The sequence below is a fragment of the Phaethon lepturus genome, unplaced genomic scaffold, assembly GCF_000687285.1.
Source record: "Phaethon lepturus isolate BGI_N335 unplaced genomic scaffold, ASM68728v1 scaffold714, whole genome shotgun sequence".
Taxonomy (NCBI): Eukaryota; Metazoa; Chordata; class Aves; order Phaethontiformes; family Phaethontidae; genus Phaethon; species Phaethon lepturus.
The window spans coordinates 103391-126060 of NW_010533840.1; the positions used below are offsets into that span (position 1 = coordinate 103391).

At 41.4% G+C, this 22670-nt stretch overlaps 1 protein-coding gene across 1 annotated transcript in view; it reads right to left on the minus strand.

Moving 5' to 3' along the window:
- LOC104619437 (Krueppel-like factor 12) overlaps window positions 1-22670 on the minus strand; it is a gene marked incomplete at its 3' end in the record, with an annotated part of 123631 nt that overhangs the window by 89894 nt on the left and 11067 nt on the right. The window contains exon 2 of the mRNA XM_010285318.1: window positions 6780-6869. Within this exon, the coding sequence (XP_010283620.1) occupies window positions 6780-6869 (90 nt within the window). The remainder of the gene's footprint in view (window positions 1-6779; window positions 6870-22670) is intronic.

A 22670-nucleotide genomic window follows, 5' to 3' on the forward strand; every position in this document is an offset into this window, starting at 1 on the left:
CTGTAGGAGCTGGCTAGCTTTCATTCTTCATGTAAGCTTCCATTTAACATGAAACAGCACCCACAGTATTTATCAGCTTGTAGTGCATGACTTGGCTTAATTAATCCAACTGATGTAGCTGTGATGCACCCTTCTGGAATATGCCATGCACTCTTCTGAGTTGCAAGCATATTCCCCGAGCACTGTTGAAGGATATAGTTGTATCTCCTTAGGTACTTCTCACATAGCTTTGCATCATGCCCTGTAGGTATGTCCTTATTGGTCTTTGGGAACAGATCTTGATCTCTGTCTGAAGAATGTCATATATTTATGGCACTGTAAAGCAACTAATGAATCGTACAGGCTGTGTTTCTAACACCTCAATAATACTCCTCGAGTATCATCTATTGCAAGATGAAGAAAGCCAACAGAAAGTAAGAATAGATAGTTTCTTTGCAGAAGAGGTTGATACATGTGCACTGTCCGTATGCTGTTTGCTTCCCCAAATCAGTCATGCTAGACATGAAGGATCATTTCAGAAAGGAAAAAAAAAATATTTGGATGAAGCCAAGTTTCACAAATTACAACAGCAATTCTTCTGTTAATACAAAGAATATACATAGGCCAAATGAGTCAACATAAAACATTTCCCCATATATCCAAGGAGCAAGCTTTGCTATTGAGACTATTCTCAACCAAATTTCAAAACGTATTTCTGGAAACCTTTGAAAATTATAAAATAGATTTCTGTCACTGTTCCCAGGCTGAGGGTTAGAAGGAGTTTATGTATATAACAACATAAGCATGGATGGCATTCTTCAGACACGAGATGACAAGATAATTTGGCTAGAGACGAAAGACACTAAGAACAATATTGGCTTGTTAAAGGGTTTTGTAATTTTAGTCATTCTTTTCATAATTCAGCCATGGTAAGACATGAGAATGGAAACAATCAAGCCGAATTAGGAGGTGAATTCAGAATAAGATATATAATTTTCAAATAATAACTTGAGGGGAGAAAATGCAGACACAGGAATGGATGAAATTGCAGATCTGGAAACAAAAAGGCTAATGAAAATTAAAGGTTCGTTATTCTCTGTATTTGACAATCAGTCGTGGGACGTAAGTCCCACATTCACATCTTTTAACAAAAGCTTACAGCCCGACTCTGCAAATACTTGTGAAAGTGTAAGTTCATGTATCCGAGTTAAGTCAGACACATTTACCAGCTTTTAGAAACTGGGTCACATCCTGCAATGACCAGCAAGATTTTCAGACTTCGCACTGACACCAGCCAGCACTATCCATTCTAACTTCTTGAATGTAGCCATCAGCTAACAAATTCACTGCCTAGTCTGTATTATCATTTAAATTAATCCAGCCTCCATACATTTTTACAATAAGGAGTATTACATTTCAAAATAGTTCCTGTCCCAGACAAAGAATGAATGTTTTGTTCCTGTTGAAGCACCCCACTTTCACGTACATGGGGAATGACCACCTTCTTCATGTCCTTCTCTGAAGCTGGGTACCGACATACAAAGATTTTACTGCAGACCAAAAGATCTAAAGCTGTAGGTCACTGGAGGATATTAAATGATAAGCAAATTCACATTTCTGAAGTAATTCTACCAATTTATTAGTAATGCTAGCTCCTGTTCCACAGTAGGGGAGATAATAACGAAGCCTTGTTAAAGGGCAATGCGGTATCTTTTATGTAATGTCTTTTTTTCATTTGTGATAAAGTCATTAAAGCAGCACTGTGTCTTCTTGAAGCCTCAAACAATAGTCTGCATTAAATCTCCTGTGCAAAATTAAGAACAGTAGTTCACTGGAAGAATAAGCATCTGTTCTTGCTAATGCTGATGGCCTTCTAAAAATCATTAAACTATTCTAAATTGGCGACGATAAAACAAAGCAGAACTGTTTTAACTTTTTCCAAAGCAAAGAGAAAATCCATTTCACTTGTAAATATTTCTTTGTTCCAAATTTGCCCAGTAACCTGTACCTCATAAGGCACATCTCCCTCACGGGCTGCCTAAATCCCATTCTCCCACAATCACCTAGCTTGAACTCAGCATCTTTTGAACTGAGGTTTGTCTTCACTGCATTGACGCAGGCCGTAGCTCCTGAGTCCTGCCCACCTCGCCTCTAGTCACAGGCTCGAAGGAACTGGTGCATGAGGCATAGCTGAAACACAGGCGTCAGCTCCCGTCTCCTTTTGGCCTCAGCTAGAGCCTGGGCTGGTTTGCAGTGGGAGTAGCTCACACAGCTTCATTCTCCAAGGGCTACCCTAAAATTTCAGCTGGACGACACCTTTTTGATTCACTTACTCCTTCTGCTGGATTGCATTTTAAATCCACCTTCACTTGCACTAGATATGTAACACTTCTGCAGTGTAAGATGCTTTTTATGAACACTTCTTAAAAACTTTTCAGAGGTATCAACCCAGGCTTGGACACAGAGCTCCCAAACACAGTTCAAGAGACAGACAAATCATGAAACAAAACAAAACATCTCCTAACAAGAAAGTTAAAGATCCTGGACATCATGCACAGATGGTAGAGAAGAACCTACATTACACTTAACCTCTCCTACATAAAGACTGAGGACTCCAATAGGAAAACCAAAAGCAACATAGGAATACAACAGGTTGATTGCCTGGCTTGGTATCCAAATACAGAAGAAAACATTCATCTTGGCTCAATAATTTGCTCTGTCCTGGTTCTCATCTACATCATGGGTGACTTCTACTACCACCACCACATGGAGTTAAGAGACAACACCAGGCAAAGACCAGGTTACCCGGAGCAATACAGCGAAGAAGAATTTCTGATGAATGAAATGCATGTGGCCAATGGTGCCTATTTTACTGTAGCCATATGCCACAAAAGGTAAGTGAAGAACCGACTTAAGGCTAAAAGCTGGTGCTGTTTGTATACATTCTTTTTTTTTTTTTCTTTTGCTATTGTGCTTCCATTTTGGTGGAGTAGATGTAAAAGGAAAAGAAACGTTACTTCTTTTCTGAGCTTTTTATTCCTACGTTGTCATGTTACTGCAGTCATCTCTGTTCATTCTACCGAGGTTGCTAAGCAGTGGTATTTTCTACTGCTCAAGCCAATACGCTGGTGGGTTATTGGTTCACAAACTATGAAGAGACACATGAATTTCAAAAAAAGGCTTTTAATAAAGTCCCAGGATAAATACATATTGTTTAATCATTAAACTCATGAAATTACAAAATATATTACAGCCCTAGAGTAAAAATGCGACTCAAACACTGTGCTCACGTCATCTACTGAAATAATCCACCAGGCCAGCATTCTATACACAACATTAAAACAATTCCCATTTGTAGCAAGGATATAACCATTTAGCTCATCTCTTTGCGGCCTTTGAGCCAAACCCAGAGTCACAGAGTACCTTCTGGCCCACACTCTTTGCCAGTAATTGAGCACTGGCACCAAGCAACACGGGAGAAAATCTCTGCACCTTTGCCTCACCTACATCATGTAACACGTAGGATGCCATGGGAACACAATGGCAATGGGGCACACCAGCACCCAAGCAGGACTTGACCCAGGGGAGCTTGCTGTCCTTCCAAGTGTACATGGTTGCCTCCATGCAACAACTGCCCAGCATGCAATTAGACTGTCCGCTACCTGTTGCTCTCTCATCAGGCCAACACTTGATTAGTTAGGACAGTGGAGGTAGGCCTAACAATATCCACGTTTCCCCAGCAAGGCCCCTTCTGTGAATCCCACCTTGGAGGTCATGCATCACAAGTGACAGCTAATCAAGGCACAACTACTAAGAAAACACCTTTTCTTATTCACATGCCCTGCAGGAAAAGGTTCAGTACCCCTACAAGAAGTAGGCACATATCCTTGGAACCCACAATTAACTTAATCTTAATTTCAAGAAAGCTTTGCAGTAATTGTCTCGTAAACATCCATCAGCAATAACAGATGACACATCAAGACCAGTCTGCTTAGCTATCCCAAGTGGCAGCCTCCCACACTGCAACAGCAACCTGAGGAGCAACACCCCCTCACTTCACTACGCGTTGTACAGCCTGTCTCCAAAAGGGCAAAGCGAGATTGTCACACAGCACCACAAGGGAATTCTTCTCATGGGCCTGCTGCCATTGGAAAGTGTTGAAAGCTGATGCCAGACAAATTCAGATGAAAAATTAAGTGCATGCTTTCCTAGTAAGAACCATGGGAGGTTCTACACCACTACTGGTTTTAAAATCAGGAAGATGTTTATTTGAAAGACAGGCTCAGAGCTAAAATAGGAGACAATTCAAAGTGGTCTCACAGCCCTTCTCAGCCAAAAAGATCAGATGCTACTACCCCAGCTCCTCCAAAGCCTCATGAGCGAGGAACAGCAACTCGGTGCGTTCCGGTCTGCTTGCTCAGCACTCACCACCCTGGTCGAGGGCCGCTGGTGCTCCACACTCCGCTGGTTTCACTCCTCCACAACTGACACAGCGTTCAGGGTGCCCCAACCACAGATGAAACTTTCTTTCCGTAACCCTTAAACCATGCCTCACTTTTGCCCTTGCATCGAACCTAGAGCCAACAGCAAACACCAAGCAGGAACAGCAAGAAACCCAGCTGTTTTCCTACAGGTTTTGGAAGAATTTGCAGAGTCTTGTCTGGCATTCAGCACGGTAAGTGACGAAGCTTTGGCCATTACCTTCGAAAGACTCAAAACACCATCTTAGTTCACAAATTTTTAAAGTAGAAATCATGTCCCCCTGCGTATCCCTACATTGCAACGGAGGTGCAACTCCAGGGACTTTGGGCACCATAATAACACAAATAAACATCGCAATTTCAAATTCATACTACTGGGATCACACTTTAGTTCCCACTCTATTCTTCCCAGTTATGATACTTGTCTTTCTAAACAGCTCCACGTGCTGTGCTTGGTAATCACAGCCGTAAAACACTTGTCTCTGTTATGTCTACCAACATCTACATATTCAAAACAGTCTCTGAAGCACATGCTAAACATCTGTTTCAACCACCTTTCTCTTTAGAGTTTAAGCTGTTTGCTGGAAAATTGCCATCCTAATGGCTGGCTCCTCTGTTAGTGAACTGGAGAATTCATTTTGTATTTATTGATTGTTCCCTAATGAAGAGTCATAAAGGTGCCAGAAACTCTTGACCAGACACTACTTAATTAGTACCAAAGCACATAAAAATCCCAAATCAAACCAAGCTCTTTTTCCAACAGCTCAGTCACTGGAAAAGAAAGAGATGACATCATTTTTTGCTTACACAGAAGTCCGTAAAATTTTATTTATAAAAAACCCCTAAGGAAATTAAAAAACTATATCAATTGTTCATTTCCTTCCAGTTCCTAAGACACCAAATAGGTCTTCCAGAATCAAATCACACTTTGCTAAAGGAAGTATTCTTCTCAAAGGACCCAGCAATATGCATCATGCATAGAATTTATTTTAAACTAGAAAAAGGCAAATACCAATATAACATTTGTCTTCTGAACAATATAGAGAAAGCTTTGTGTTACATACAAAGACATGATGCAAAGCATCCAGAAGGTTCTAAAAATTACCTCTCGTGGATTTGTCTTTTCATCATTGTGGCTCATACAGTAGTCCAATTTTTATGTTTCCTCAAACTATGCTGTATTGGTATATTTTCTGAGACTACTTAGTCTCAAGAAGGCAGAGAGATGAGAAAGCACTCCATTAAATGTCAAGTTTTTTTCTCTTAAACTAAAGCCTCAAAAACATCATGAACAACTGATCTCTCCTTGCAAGTCTTTCAAATTAAGTCATCCTGAAAGTTAATTCCCTCTCTTCCATATAATTTAAATTCTCAATTAAATAATTGAGAAAATAGCAGGAAGGAAAAAAGCTGAACAACAGGAGGTGGCAAAAGCCCATCCCTACACGGCAATAGCACTGCTGCTTCTATTATGCTCTCTGCTTGTTGGAGGTATCTGTCTCCAGAGCAGTAAAGGTGGCTTGGATTCTTTGGGACAACGTAGGATGCACACCAGGAAATGAAGATCCATGACAACACAAAACCCATTAAATACAGATGCCCTCATAGCAAATCTACAATCTCTGATGTAATATTACTACATATGTACAAAATTACTCTTAACAAATCCAAAAACTTAGTATTTCATTTTCCTAAAATCTACCACTCCCACACCAAACACTTGTTCTGCAGAAAATTCAAAATCCTATCCGTGATCTCTGTCCTGTATTCAGCAGTCAATGTTCTACCAGCTTTAACCACCCGAAGCTTCCAGTGCTCTTATCATAATGATAAACAAGAAGAGAGCAGGTTTGCTCCACCAGAAAGAGAGCAGGTTTGCACAAACAGAAAATTGAGTAGGACAAACATATAAAAGGACAAAACCACTACAGTAAGACAAATATCTCAATAAGGCAGAATAGCAAAGATATGTATGTGCTTCGTTAGACATATGAATTTGGCTCCTTTGCTGTAATCCATTATTTTTTCCTGGTTTTAAACTGCACCTTTTAAAGTAATTGTAAAATTACACCAACAGCATCTCAGCTATCCCAGATTATTTCAATACGTCTTCCACAGAGTTTTGGGTTTTGCTCCCAGCTTATGAGACTAGATGCTCACCCATACATCTCGCAAGAAAATGAGCTCCAAAGCAGCAGAAATGAAGAAGAACGTACAAAAGAAAATGACAATACAAAAGGAGGGACAGCTAACCACAGAGAAGCTCGGGAGGGCCACCAGCATGCTGCAGAGTGAGGCCACACAGAAACCTCTGCTTACCCCTTGCTCGGATTCCAGCAGCTCTGTTTTGACTCTGACTGCCGGCATCCCATCAAGCATTAACATTCTGTTCTCAAAGGCGCTGATGTCCTAAGGCAAAAAAGGACAAGGTTAATAAAAAAAGAGACGAAAAACACTTGGTTTAATTCACTGGTTTAGTTCTACATATTGCAGAAACAAGTTTCTTTTAGCAGAAATAAAGTTAACGAAGACGTAGTATTAATTTCAAGGAGTAGCTACCAAGTCACTACTTCTGTTAAAGCAGTACATTATACTTCCAGTTACCCTTAAAAAAGAACTATGTCTTTGAAGGCATCATGGGAAAATCACCTCCAATTACTATTTTTTAATTTGAAATTAATCACGCAGGTGCATGTATGTAACAGGAACAGGAAAGGAGAGCAGTGATGTCAAATAGCTTCAGGTTTTTGGCAGTATACTTAGGTATATTTGTTTTCAATCAAAACATTTGTATTTCTGTATTACCTAGAGCAAGCATACACTTGAATACAGAGAAGTTACAGTGAAGACCTATACACACCTCTCCCATAAATGAACACACATCAACAACTCCTCAGATTTCATACAATTCATTATCTTGTAAAATTAATCAGCATTTGCCAATGAAAATCTCCATGCACTCACCTCTGACACAAAAGAAATTAAAAAGTATGCTAAAAACATGTGTTGTCTTTCTAGTAATGGGCAATATATGCTGAGAGCATCAATCTGAAGTGAGGTTTGTAGAACTGGGCTTCCCTGAATCAACATCCCTGCTCTGAATGTCTCATCCCGCTGTTGCTGGAGCAGTTTATGTAGACATGCAAAACAACCTCTTGTGCCTTCACTTCAAACACTACCCCAACCTCAAATCAATTTTTGATTCCAGCCAAGGCTCAAGGCTGGTGTTGAAAGCTAGCCCCTTCAAACGCTATTTAGTTTGGACAACATGAGGAGAATAAAAGACATTTTATTCCTCAAGCTAGAATCTGAACTTACAAATCCAGACACCTTGGTCAGCGGTACAGAAATACGAAGACGTCACGGCTATTTTTCAAATAGCGAAACTACAGCACGGATCGCTTATAAGTGACCCATTCACAACCACTCACTCACCTGCAGTCCCGTCTGGAAGGCAGCACTCAAGACTGGAAACTCACCTCCGCTCTAACCATTACCTTGCAGTCCTCAATAACTGCACTGTAATGGAAAAAACGCTTTCCCCGTGTTTCATGGGCAGTAGATCTGCTCGGTACTGCGTGGTGCTGTTATTCATAAAGAAGATGTTCATAGCCTCGTTTCTTACCACGGCTGCTTCAGGGGAATTTTAAGAAAAATGGTCTGTCCTAATGGAGTTTCCAAAATATGTTTTAAAAACTTGTATTACTTTAAACCTTTTCTTTTTTCCAATTAATGCACCTCATCCCACAATCTTCATTTTCAGGGATATAAATATTGCAGCAACTGTTTATTTTTGTATACTCCTTTATTGTAATTTAAATAACATGCTGAAAAGCAGGGAAACCAGTACGCCCATGCTCCGACACGGTGCCACAGGCAGGGCAAATGACCTGCTTAAAATCCCCATCGCCCTCACTTTGAAGCCCATGTGTTACAGCACACAGAGCTGCTGTTTGATACTACAGGGCAGGCAGGAACTTGATGGTAAAGCAGACAAGCAAATGCAACAGCAATTGAAATCTCTATTTTTTTCCTTCAAACGTAATTTAGATAGTTCATAAAAAGTTCTAAATGCTTAAGTTATAAAATTTCAGATCAAGGAAGTAATTTTCAGCAGAATGCCTCCACATTCAAATACGTGTGAATGAAGACCACCAGTCAAGCTGTTGAGATGTCCCAGTCCATGCTATGCTACCACTGTATATTTACTGTATTTTAAGCTTGACACAACAGCAAAAAGGAAAAAAAAAAAGAACCCCCAACAAAAAAACAACTCTTCCTATGTCTTCTCAGCAAGTTATTTTGCACAGTTTTATTCAGTGCTCGAGGCACGAGGTGGGGAAAGAGCAGGAGGCACTCCGATGCCACAGAACAGCTGGTTGAATTTGTTCCAGGCTTTACATCCCTCTTCCCAGCAAGGGTGGTACACTGTTTACTTATCAGAAGCAGATCTCGGGTGTCACTGAGCTCCAGTGGTTTGGATGTGGTCCGGGGTGGAGGAAGAGCAGGAGCCAGCCCAGCATTCCTGGCTCCCCCAGCGCCTGTTCTGCAAGCAGAGGTTACATCAAGAGGTTCTTGATTTATACGCAGCGCAGTTGAGTTTTACAGCAAGATCAGGAATACGCCATCATCAAGCATCCCTTAGGCTGTTTAGCTCACAGACAAAGAAGGATGAGCTGATATTGCTTCATGTCCCTGAGGAGGTCTTACCCGCCGGAACGAAGGGACGAGGCTGGTTTGCGCAGGAGGCGCAGGCAGGAGGAGGGGGGAAGACAAAGTGCCACCGAGGAAAGGCAGGTTTAATGAACTGTTAGAATCTGATTAGAGGCTAATGTCCCTTTTAGTGCTTTGTACCAATTTACAGCTGATATACTTGAACCATTTTTCCCCACTGGCGGTGATAAACTCATTAGTTTTAAAAATGCAAGCTAACCAGAGCCTTTGAAGTTTAAAACTGATAAATCATGAAAACCTGACTAGTTCATGTACCATTTAACACATTTACATTTAACTAAATTTTCATAGCGCTCGATTCCCCTTTTGTTCTCTAAAATCCTATTTCTTAGAAGCCGCGCTCTGCCTTTTGAGCACTGGTCTGAAGAGTGAATGCAGTGAATAGCTCTGGCTTTTGGGTCATTTATAATTCAGAGCAGCAATATTCACAGAAGTAGATTCTTCCCAAACTATTTGATCCCTTCCACATTTATAACTGGAAGGACATTGTGTGACGCATCCTGGGGGGAACACTGCCTGGTAACAGCCAAGTAGATCCAGTCCATGTGCTGTAACCTGTGGATGACATGGTTAGCCCGATAGTCAACCAGAGAGATAATCTTTCCAAAAACTCTGCTCTCCTGCTGTAACCAGCACTTGCATTATACTATGTTCAAGGCCATTCAGCAAATAGGATGCAATTGCCGAGGTTTGCATAGGGTGGGCAGTCATCTAAGGCAAAGAGGCTAGACTCATCCCCATGGCAGGTGGGAGTGTGAACAGAGTTCCTCCCGGAGCCTCTCCGGTAGGCCAGGCAGATGGAGCGTCCACACCTGAGTGAGGCCAGGCTGCTCCAGCGCTCCACGTTAATTGATGACACTCAGGAGACCCACTAGTAGAGGTTGCCGATATGATGTATTGAGTCAACACATTTTTCAGGACGAGGTCCCCTCCTGGCTCACTCAACCCCCTTCATTGACTGTGCCAGCTAACTTACAGCCACCCAGCATTGCCCAGCTAAAGGTGACCTGAATTCATGACAGCCCTTCCTTCTCTATTCTCCTACCTCTCATCCCAACCCATCTGCGGACTCCAATCACCCACCTAGGCAAAACACATATCAGATACACGTCCTAAACTGGGCACATAATCAAGCCTAACTCTGCATGACCCTATCAAAACATTTGTTCTTCTGGGTCAACAAACTAACTCATCCTAAAAGAGATCAAACTCTCTTTCTCAGTGCCATCCGTTGGAGCCTTTCAGTAGTCATGTTTGGACACTTATTCCCTTGAAAGACTAACTAAAAACACAAATCATACCCAGGTCTGTATCGGCAACTGCTGTTAGAGCAGCTGCTACAGAAAATACAGAAGATGGGTAAGCTTTTGGGCTTACAAGCTCATCTTCTGAGAAGCTATGGCCATCAGTTTAGCACAAAGACTCTCCCCACTCCTAAAAGGCCCACATTTTCAGTACAGCACCACTGCAACTATGACTGGCATTTTCTTCATGCGGATGATTTTCTGTTGCAAGTTTTAATCAAATTATGTTGGGCTACTTTACAGGAAGAGAAAACAAAACAAAAACTTGTATCTCATCCCAGTGAAACCCCTCCCCTCACTCCCAGCATCACGTAGTGCTTCTTTAATTATGAATGACACTATTATGAAATTTGACTGTCTATGAGAAGGGCTGTGGTTTTGTAGCCAAGTTTTTAATTCAGCCAAGCCATACGTTTGAGAAGCCTGCTGCAAACTTTTAACAACAACAGGGGAGCTGGTGCCACAACCAGCCTCCTGTTCTAAGACACAACCAAAGACACCTCTAAACCCTCTCCATAATTTCTTCTAAGCACAAGATGACAGAGTCTGCACACCCCCACCCCATGTTTCATGTCTCTGCCACTCTCCAAGATTTTCATGTCTAGCTGCTCAGTACTAAAGCACAGAAATGAAATGACGCTCTCCCAGACTTGGCCAGACTGTGATGCGCGCAACCCCAGGAAGAAAGCAGTGAGCTCAGGCTTCAGAGCACCCAGAACTCAGATCTCACATTTCCTGCATGGATTGACAGACATTTACATTCCTGTGCAAGACAGTCTCCTTCTCTTGTTCATTTCATGAACACAAGAGATATACAGAAGCAAGGTGCATGAAGCTAGTTACTGCTGTCACTAATGAAGGTAATGGGCTTACTTAGTCATGCCGAAGAGCCGCACACTGGTAAGACAAAGCCAATGATGGTTCTGAACTTTTCCATGAGAGATCAAAAATGTTCAGCTGACAATTCAATGCTTCATAATTCTGGTGGGTTGACCTTGGCCAGCTGCCAGACACCCACCCAGCCACTCTTGCACTCCTTCTTCTCAACAGGACAGGGGAAGAAAATAAGATGGAAAAGCTCATGGGTCGAGATAAAGATAGGGAGATCACTTACAAGGTACCATTACAGGAAAAACAGTCTTGATTTGGGGAAAATTAATTTAATTTATTGACAATTAAAATAGATGTGAATGGTAAGAAATAAAGACAAAAACTATACCACCTCCCCCCACCTCTCCCTTCTTCCCAGGCCCAACTTCATTCTTTCATTCCAACTCTTCCTTTATTTTTCCGCACAAACTTAACTTCTAACATGACACGCTTATACTTCATTTCTCAGAAATGAAAGCTGAGGGAAGAACAGTCTCAAATTCAACATTACAGTTACACAAAAGGTATCAGGTTTAAGGGGAGTACTTCTGAATAGCTAAGAGCTGAGAACAGCCCTTATGCAATCTTCCTGTCTCAAAGCTATGACTTACAACTTGCCCTGCCTCATCTTCTAGTCATTTTACATGTTTTCTGCATATGCAGTAATTTCTTAATTCATTAGATTCTTATTTTATTGTTCCAAAATTTAGAGTATTTTTTGTGAAAATAGTGTTCTTAACAGCTCAGAAACACAATTTTTTTTTCTTTTTTTATACAGATATCTTAAAAATATCACTGAATGAACCACAAGGTACCCTATCACTTCTATGCCTTCACAATAAGATTACCTTATTGATTTTTCTGAACATGAATACCTTAATTTATATTATTCTCATTACATACATTACTATAGTGAAGTCATCCATCAGTCAAAGCAGCAGACAGCATAACACATGGCAAAAAATCTGAAGTGATCCACTCAAGGCAAAGCTTTTGAAGATATGACAGATCCTTTTAAGCATATGACTAGATAAGGCTTCCAAAGTTTGAAATTGTTTTTCTCTTTGTTGCAAGGGATAATAGAAGAATGCAAGATTACCATCTCTTCTCAAATACAACTATCTCCAGAGGGAGAGGAAGTCAAGGAGAATGTCTTCTTTCCAAATTCTCACAGAAAAGAATCACACAATTGTCTAGCACCTCAATCTCCTGAAGGCGTTCATTTCCAAAGAAGTCCTTTGTATACGATACAGTAAGATTTGTTAGTCACTTAAATGTAGTTATCTCTAAGGTGAAGCATACCAGTTAACGCTGCCACCGTATGTATAAGAGCACTTCATTCCAAAAAGTGAAGGAAACAACTATCCGATAGAAAATAAAAGTAAATTTATGTGCCTAGAAGATAATCGCTCAACTGGGAGTTCTGCCAGGGCATCAGGGTTAACAGCCCATGTCTTGCCATAAGATCTTCATCATTTGTAATTATGTCTATAGCTGTGTGAAATGTTCATAATGAAAGCAGAGACTCTGGTAGTTCTGTATTTTACTCCGAACTGGAATTTCCAGTTAAATTCACCAGAAAAGAAAAGGATCGTTTGCATTTATTGATGCTTCAAGGAAAACCAAAACAATTTCTTAAGGAAAAAAAAAAAAAAAAGTGAAGCCTCTAACTTCATACTGTTTTCATGTGAAACTGGGTGGGGTTGATCAGAGTTCATTCCAATTCAAAATGAAATTCTTTTAGCGAGAAGAGAACGCAGTTTGCAGAAGCCTGGGTGAACAATATGGACACACAAGCTGCGGTTTTCACCTCATCTAAAAAACAAAAGCTTGAAACACCACAGCAATGGACTTCTGGAAATATACTAGGACAGCAGCTCAGCACATGAGTTTGAAGAATAATTATTAAAGCTAACAACAAGGTTGTCTCTTACTGATCTACATACCTGTCTCTGTTCTGCTTGTTAGCCCTGAACAGAGCTCAAGTGGACCCAAATGCAGGGCATGAAATTTCATACATCTCCTTGTGCCACAGGAGGCTGTGGGAGGAGGGCAGTCTAGGTATAGGTATATATATCACAGACATGCATCTGCATGGCATCCAGTGATCACGGAGGCATCGTAGCTCTAAGCCTCCCAGGAAGGCCTCTGAGTGTGGCCTCTTATTACCAACCACGCATGCCAGGTAGAGCCCAGATCTCAACAGCAGCTGTGACTCAACGCTGTGAACACCTAAGAAGCACACGCAATGGTTGGCCATCAGCTTGTGTTGTCCTGCTGAGATCCTTATGTGATGTACCAGGCCACGTCCGGCTGTATCCCACTGCTACTAGTACAAAGATGTACCCATGCAACACAGGATTCTTGAATTTGTATTCTGGTGCCTAGATCTCATAGGAAAAAAACAAACAAAACCACCAACTAATTTTGCAGACAGAGGTTTCCAAAAAGCTGTTAAGTAGCCAAGTCCCTAAGGATGTAGCTATGTTTTAATTTGCTATGTATTTTTACAAATCTGTCTTCAGGGAAAAAGTTCAAGTCCAGACAATATTCAGTGAAGAGAAACAAGATCTCATGTTTTGTTTCTAAAGGCTTCTTGGTTTGTTTGGGTTTAAATTAGTTTTAGCAAATATAAATAGAACCAAAGAGATGCAGTCTGCTTCCAGGTGACAGGAGGATCAAGTGCATTGGCATCTAGAAGCCAATCTGCTATTTCTCAGACTCAGGAGGCAATCCTGTCAGCTTAGACCACTGAAAGTCCCTTCACATCAGCTCTGCCCTCCTGACACTTCTATCTGTGTCTACAAAGAATTACCGATCATTCTTATAGTATGCAATTCCGACACAGTATGCTACCAGAGCCATACACTTAACTTTAATCTACATTAATAGCTTCACTGTTTTCCTTCTAATAAAACATTCACAGAATATTTGATAAGATTTTTGTGAATACCAATGGAGTATTTGTTGATTTTCTTTATGTTACACTTAGAAGTCCTGCTTAACAAAAAACGACCACCCCCCCCAAAAAAAAAACAGAAGACGAGAGACACAAAAAAGAGCCATCATTTAGGAGACACATATACTTAAGAAAGTGTAAGTTTGGGAAAAGCATGCACTGCATTACCTTTACATTAGAATTAATTAAAAAAAATCCTTTTCATAACACTTCATAATGTATAATAGTGAAATAAACTCTTGATAGTTTCCTTTGGCTTTTTAAAGCACAGACAAGTAGTGACGACTGCTATCAAGTGGAAATTCATAACTTTTTCACCAAAAAAAACCTAGTAATTGACCTAGAGTGCCACTTTTCCTTGACCACAGCTACAATTCAAGTGGTTTTACAAAACTATTACTCAATTTCCAAAGCAGTTTTCTGCTATCTTACGTCAACTGTCTTCAAGTTTGGAGAAGAGTTTGAAGAATATGAGGCTTAAGATTAAAAACAAACATCACCACCCCCCCAAAAAAATAACTGCACTGGGAAATATAAAATAATTTTCATAGTCCTACAAATATTATATTGATGAAATTTACTAAAACATACACTACTTCAATGTTATCTTTATTATTAGGTGGGTTATTCCCTCAATTATTAGCAAACAGCTAGTGAGAACAGTTTCGTGTCAGGTTTTCATTCAAGAGGTCCTCTGTCTTTCACCTTTACCAAATACTAAAATCAAAGTTTAAATAACCAAAAAGTAAGTCTCAGGTTACAACATATTTTTAATTAACTTCTGGTGCTAGAAGGAGTATGCGACATCAACAAAGTGTCAGGGGAATAATTCTGCCATCTGACAAAATCTTCCTGTATATGTTAATTAACTAATTTGTGACTATTTTGTATTTGCTGAGCAAATGAGTGTTGAATGACATTGCCCAGGAGCTTACCAGCAAATACACAGTGACCGAAATTTTAGTCTGAATTCTGCCCTTGCCTGCTCTGGTAGGAAAATGAGCTGCTGAAAGCACGGAGAGCTGGTTGGCACACTTCCCCCCGCCTGCCAACGTGCAAAGTCTGCTTCCATGAAGACAGATACAACATGGGCCCTCCACGCCGGAGAATAAAGGGAGCGTTTAGCATGTAGCGGTAGCCATGGTTTAGTCCAAAATTTTTGTCCGAGCTGTCACGTGGCAGGCCAAATGGCCAAACATGGTTGCTCTTCGCCAAGACGACACGATGCAGTCCACATCTACGCGGCTCTGTCACTCCCTACAGCCCAAGTCACCCCGAAGTGATGGCACCTTCAGCTCTGCCACCGCAAAGCCCCTGAGGAAACAATGAAACAACGGCGTAGGAGGTTTCATAGGCACGGACTTCATTGCTTCCTCGATAAATTACGCTGGCCCTTTCCATCCTTGGGTTTCAAAGACAGCAATCGAGCTACCAACAGTCCTGGAGGCCCGCTGGAGCACGACTGGCCGGCGGATCATCCCCAGCCCTTCAGCTTGGGGAGAAAACTGCTGCTCCTCCAGGTGCCACTTTCCCTCCACTAGGATAAAATGTAGTCATAAATTGTCCGCTGATTTCTTATAAATCACAGACATTACAAACTATATGCTCTGAATAAAAGCAATACAAGTTGATGCCATCATTAAATATGCCTAGCTGCCTTCTAGCAGCTGGGCCACAGAAATGTTAAGCAGCTGATACTGCTCTTAGCCAGCAAAAGTGTTTCTCCATTATCTGAGAGCTCCAACGTACAAGCAGAACTAGAAGGAAACCAGGATAAGCCAGCTCTCCCCCTTTGGGTTCAAAATGTAACTGCTGAAATTTAGGAAATTCAGTTAAGCCCGTTTTTAATTTCAGATTTACTTTGTTCACAAGCAGTTTTTAAAAACTCCTGGGTTGTTCTTTTGTTGTTGTTGTTTTAAACCATTAAAGACAGAGCAGTATATGGCACCCGTAAGAGAACCCCTCGCTCCCAGAAGTCAGTTGCTCATTTACAGGGACGGAGCGAATTCGCTGCAGCCTTGCGAGGAGGACGAGAACACCCCCGCGTGCAGCTGCACCCTCCAACGCCAGGTACCGGCGGTTTTTTTGTTTTTGTTTTTGTTTTTTTTTAAAAAAAGTTCTTCCAGTGGCCCAATTCCAGCTGCTAGGAAGAGCTGTAGCCGCAACCTTCGCCCCAGCAGCTCCCCCGGAGCCGAAGCACGGCCGGAGCGATGGCGTTCGCAAAAGCGCACGTGGAGATCGTTTGATTCATGCACATGCCAAAATAAAAAAGGGACTAATTAAGTAAAGCTGAATGATTGCATGCTCAAATTAAAAAGTCGGACTACTTGCCAGAAGCCAAGCACTACCCCATCACCTTTCCCTGCACCTCTTGCACAGCACCTTATGCGCCTGTGGAGGAACGGTAATTACTTTATACGCTTCTCGCCGAGGAGCAAACGAACAGCTTATTCTGACATTTCAAAAGAAAAGCTGTATGCTCTGATGAAACTCCCAAATTGCAAATGTTTAACATCCTGTCGCAACCCGATCTCTGTTCTATTTGACATCAGCTTGAGGTTTTCCCACTCCCCAGAGGCTTCAGTGCAAACCCCTGGGAAAATATCAATATTAAAGCTGGGGAGTAGCACTACGTACATTTCAAAAAAAAAAGGGAAAACTCTGACTTTTCATTTAGTGAATGAATCATAAAGCACCTCAATTCATGAATGCAAATTTGTAAATATCCACCAGATACATGAAAAAAATCTGTTTAAAATAACATATTGCTCTCAGACTGCTCACATCAACTTCGACATAGAAGCCAATACCTGATTGCTCACATGAGGTATGTTCTTACCCAAGACAGGATGACCAAAATGCTTATGTACAAAACTGCCAAATTAGATTCCACAAGCAATAAATTATTGTGGATCTAGGGTCCACTCTAAAGGCAATTCTAATTTAAGTGTTAAGAATTTCTAATTAACAAGTTTCAAATGTTGCCAACATGCATTTCCCACAGATTCTCAGTGAAGTTGCGATTCCTCAAACACGTTTTTTAAAAAAAAGTGTACTTCACATGAACAAAATTACTGCCAATAATTAAAATAACTGCGTAACCTCGAGACTAAAGTGTATTTTAAGCAACTATGTGTATAGCCATAAAAATGTCAGAAAAACATCAGAAAAAGAGATATGAGTAGCACGTATAGCACTACATTAACAAATGCTTTGAGTTTTCATTATAGCACCTTTAAAATTCAGAGATATCAAATTTGTTATATACAGGAAATCAAACTGGGCATATGTATAACATTTAAGGTTATAAACAAAATACATGAGTGTGTGTCTAGGGGAAACACAAGATAAATGAGTAATTAATTTATAACATATAATTCCCTAGCATGAAACATCATGTAACCCTGGAAAACTTCAGGGAACAATGAATGCTATAGCCAGTGGTTTTTCCTTAGGATCCCAGGATAATTCAGGTGGGAAGGCATCTCAGCAGGTCTCCAGTCCAACCTCCTGCTCAAAGCAGGTCAGATCAGGTTGCTCAGGGTTATGTCCAGTCCAGTCTTAACAACCTCAAAGGATGGAGATGGCACAACCTCTCTGGCCAAGCTGCTCAATTGGGAGACTGACCCCATGGGGGGGAAAAAAAAGGGTTTTCCACACACCCAGCCTGAATCCCTCTTGTTTCCAATGCATTGTCTGTCATTCTCCCACCACACATGGCTATGAACTGACCAAGACTACTGAAGCCCACACATCCTGCCAGTCTTTACCCATTTGACTGTGCACCCATCCAGGGTGTAATAACTATAACTCAGGTACAATAACATTGTTGGAGACACTGTTGAAAGCCTTGCCGGAGCTGAGGTGAATGGTTTTCACATCTCTCCCCTCACCCACTATTCCAGTCACTTTACACGGCAGATGGCAATCAGTTGGGTCAGGCATGCTTCAGCCTGAGTGAATCCATCCTGACTGTTCCCAGTCACCTTCTCCTCCCCCGTGGTGCCCAGAAATCTGTTCCCAGAGGATTCATTCTGTGGTTCTTCCCACGGACCAAAGGGAGGCTGGCCAGTCTATAGTGCCCCACATTGCCCATTTGGATTTATTTGAAGAGGAGTGCACAATTTGCTTTCTTCGTTATCAGGGAACTCCCACGGTCTCCAGCACCTTTCAAACACGGTACAGAAGGTTGCCATAAGGACATCGGCCAGCTCTCTCAGCACTCATGGATGCAGCCAGGTGTCCAATGGGCTTGTTTGAGTTGAGTCCTCCCAGGTAATCCCTGTGACTTGGTCCTCATTCATGGTTGGTGGTTCTGCTTCTTGAACCTTCTCTGTAAGCGGAGGTCTGCGAGAAGGCCACACAGGTGAAGGCTGAGGCAGAGAAGGCAATGGACTACTTCGGCCTCACTGGTGATTGCCGTCAATAATTCACCTACCTCATTCAGCCACCGACCCATATTTCCCTTGTCCAGCCTTTTACTACTGATGTAGTGACAGAAGCTCTTGCTGTTGCCTTTGATACTCCTGGCAAGTCTGAACACCAGCCAAGCTTTGGCTTTCGTGACACCATCCCTGTGTGCTTGCATGGTATTTCTGTGTTCATCTTTTGTAGCTTATCTCTGCTTCCACCTCCTGCTATATGCTGCCTTTTTGCACTGGAATCCATAGGTTTTGCACTGGGAGCCACGCCTTCCCCACTTAAAGAAGCTGGTCTCCTGACAAGTCCGCTTGTCTGATGAGCTGGAAATTGGTTCAAAAACAATTGCACAGATTCTTTATCAACAGCTATCAAGCACAAAAATACAGACGCAACATCTGGCAATGGAAGTATTTATGCCCTAGATTTTTTGCAAACTTGGAAGATGTACCAGGGCAATACCATGGCTCAGACACAACCTTGCTACATCCTTTCACTAAGCATCCATCATATGGTCTGCACACAGCACCTACAGCTTAGCATGGACTTCAGATGATACTTTCAAAGCCCTCTTCCTTTGTTTCCCTCAGTCATTACTCAGTCGCTGAAAATGCAGCAATACAGTCTGTCCATGTGTACCACCATTCCTGATTGATCTCACGAATGGTAAAAATCACAGATAGTGCCCGGAAAAGCACCAGAACATTTCAAGTTACTGTTATTCTCACTGAAATATATAGAAGTATTACACCAAGTTATACAATAAAACTATACGTTTCTACCTGCTGTTGAATCTTGGATCAGAGGTCCCCTGTGCAAAAGCATTTGACAGAATTGTGTGTGACTCTTAAATGTGCCCCTGTTGGATCTTTAAATCCTCATTAGTGTTCTTTAAGTCAGTGCACCTGATTATACATTGCGCAGCAGAATGATCTAACAAAGTATTGTTATTTGTATTATCTTTTTATAACATAGCATCACGCTCCCATTAAAAATGTATAGTGACCTTACCCATGTCAAGGCTTTCAAGAAATAATGCACTGAGATAATTGGTTGTTTGGCATCATACATAGCCTTTACAGTATGTGTCAAGCCCCGAATCATACTTATATATTTAATGTTTCTCATTAGGACATAATAAGAAATTGTGTCTATATAAATCACACATTTATTCCCAACACGTGGCTTAGTTACACTGTGTAAAATGATGAAAACGATTTCCTGTCCACACTAGCTATGTCTCACATAGAATAAAATGCTTTTATTAGATTTACTTTGCACCACAAGAACTGGATGGGTTAAGATGCTCATATTTTTCAGAAATGATTTCTGCCCAGGCGTAGAGCATTATGCGTACTGAATCTTTCTGAAGAGATCTGGACCGCTAACATTAATAATGTGACAAACTGCCTCCATCATCATTCTGGATGCTGAAATTCAATAAACATTACTAAAATATTCTAAGCACTAAAATCACAGTCACAGTGGTTTCAAGAGCAGTGTTTATCAGACACTGAATGATGCTCGACTCAAATCTGTGGAGTAATTCCCTCAATCAATGTAGATGATTCCCATGAAGGCTTTTCACGTTGAAAGCTCACGCGAAGTCGCCAGTTCACATGCAAAGTAAAAGACAATTCTAAGAATTATTTCAGGAAAAGATACCTTTTCTTAAATATCAGTCCTCACAGGACTTCAGCTTAAACAATCTATGTCAGGTACCCATCTCACGTTTTGTGATGAAAAGCACCAAAGCTATGTCATTGTTGGTGCTGTTTCTTCAGATCTCCATCCCCTGGCTCAGCACAATCAACACAGAGCCTCCATCCAACTTTTCTATGCGTGTGTATGCCTTATGTATGTTGGAGGTATACTTTATATTGTCTGAAGACATTAATAAATTCTGCATTTCAAAAATTATAGAAAAAAGCACAGTAATTCTATTACCTGTTTGGTGCCAGGAATAATAGATTATCCACTCTTAAGAGAAAATTGTGAAAGTCTATCATCATTTATTCTTAAGTTTAAAACAGTCTCTGAAACATTCAGGTGAGGGGTTTTGGTTTGTTTTTGTTGTCTGTTTTTGTTTGGTTGGTTTTTTTAAAGTAATGACAACTCTCTGTGAGTGGCCATTTGCCTGACAAACAGCAGAGCTCTGAATTTTTTTTAATCTGAAAGAGTACTCACACAATCAATGGATTATGTTTATTATTCTAAAATACAAAATTAAGCATTAACCTGAATACACTAAAACTGGGAATAAAAAAAAAGAAGTAATACTGCTGATCAACTGTGAGGAACTACTAGACTAATTCAAGAGATCACTGTTAATACTGTTATGACTATATCTAATTATCAAGCCCTGTAGAACCCTACTCTAAAGGCAAAGTAGAACCCTACTAAAGGCAAAACAAGCCTTTTAAAATAAGTTACCAAATAATCCTTCACATTTTTATCATCGTCAGCTGCCATAAAACTGCTCTAGGGTCAGATGTAGAGGTTTACGCCAACCCATGATAATTTTTGTTGACATTTTGCAAGGTAGATACTAGTTAAGTACTTCACATGCTCATCACATTGAATGGCCTACAAAGAGGTTAATAACAAACGACTGTGCAGGGGGAATTCTTGGCTGGGTACCTGGAACGTCCCCCAGGGTTCAAAGCAGTCCAAGCCAATGCAGCATGGAAATGCGCAGCTTCACTCCTCACTAGCAAGGAGTATGGGTTCATCAGTTTAAGTGTAATAAGGATTCTTGAGCTGCCATCTCAGGAAGAAGTGAAAGAGACAGACACTTCCATGATATGACAACACAACAAGCAGTAGGTGCTTACTCTTTTCTCCCTTTACAATTTTTATAACTCGTAAAATTTTGCAACTGAAAGCTTCAGTATTTTTAACTAAATGAACAACAGTTAAACAACGACAGCCGTGCTAGCCAGCACTTAACGTTGCATTTGCAAAGGAACCCATCTCAGCCACACATGGAAAAACACTTCTTTTTTTCCTGACTTACTAGATACAGATGTAGGCAAATACTTTTAGGTCACTTACGTTTGGATTAGAAATGAGACAGTTTTCTCTGAGACGAATGTACATGCACCCCAAAGTAGGGTAACCTGTGGAGAATCACAGAATTACAGAATCACTAGGTTGGAAAGGACCTTCAAGATCATCAAGTCCAACCATTAATCCAGCGCCACCATGTCCCCTAAACCATGTCCTGAAGTGCCACATCCACACGTTTTTTGAACACTTCCAGAGATGGTGACTCCCCCACCTCCCTGGGCAGCCTGTTCCAATGCCTGACCACCCTCTCAGTGAAGAAATTTTTCCTAATATCCAATCTAAACCTCCCCTGGCGCAACTTGAGGCCATTTCCTCTTGTCCTATCACTGGTTACTTGGGAGAAGAGGCCAACGCCCTCATCACCACAACCCCCCTTCAGGTAGTTGTAGAGAGCGATAAGGGCTCCCCTCAGCCTCCTCTTCTCCAGACTAAACACCCCCAGTTCCCTCAGCCGCTCCTCATAAGACTTGTGCTCCAGACCCCTCACCAGCTTCGTTGCCCTTCTCTGGACACGCTCCAGCACCTCACCATCCTTCTTGTAGTGAGGGGCCCAAAACTGAACACAGGATTCAAGGTGCAGCCTCACCAGTGCCGAGTACAGGGGCACGATCACTGCCCTACTCCTGCTGGCCAGAGAAGCAACGTGTGAGGAAGCTGTCCTAACCACGGGGCTCCTTCGGACACCACAACTCTTCAGGATCCTCTTCCGTGTCCTTAGAGTCTGGTGCTAAGTAGTTATGTAGTGCATCAGAAAGTCTGGAGGTCGAAGTGAACTTTTCCCCCCGCATGCCATGCTCATATCTTATTTAGGATTTTAGCGCCATTTGGGGAACAGTTACAGACACTTTAAATCAC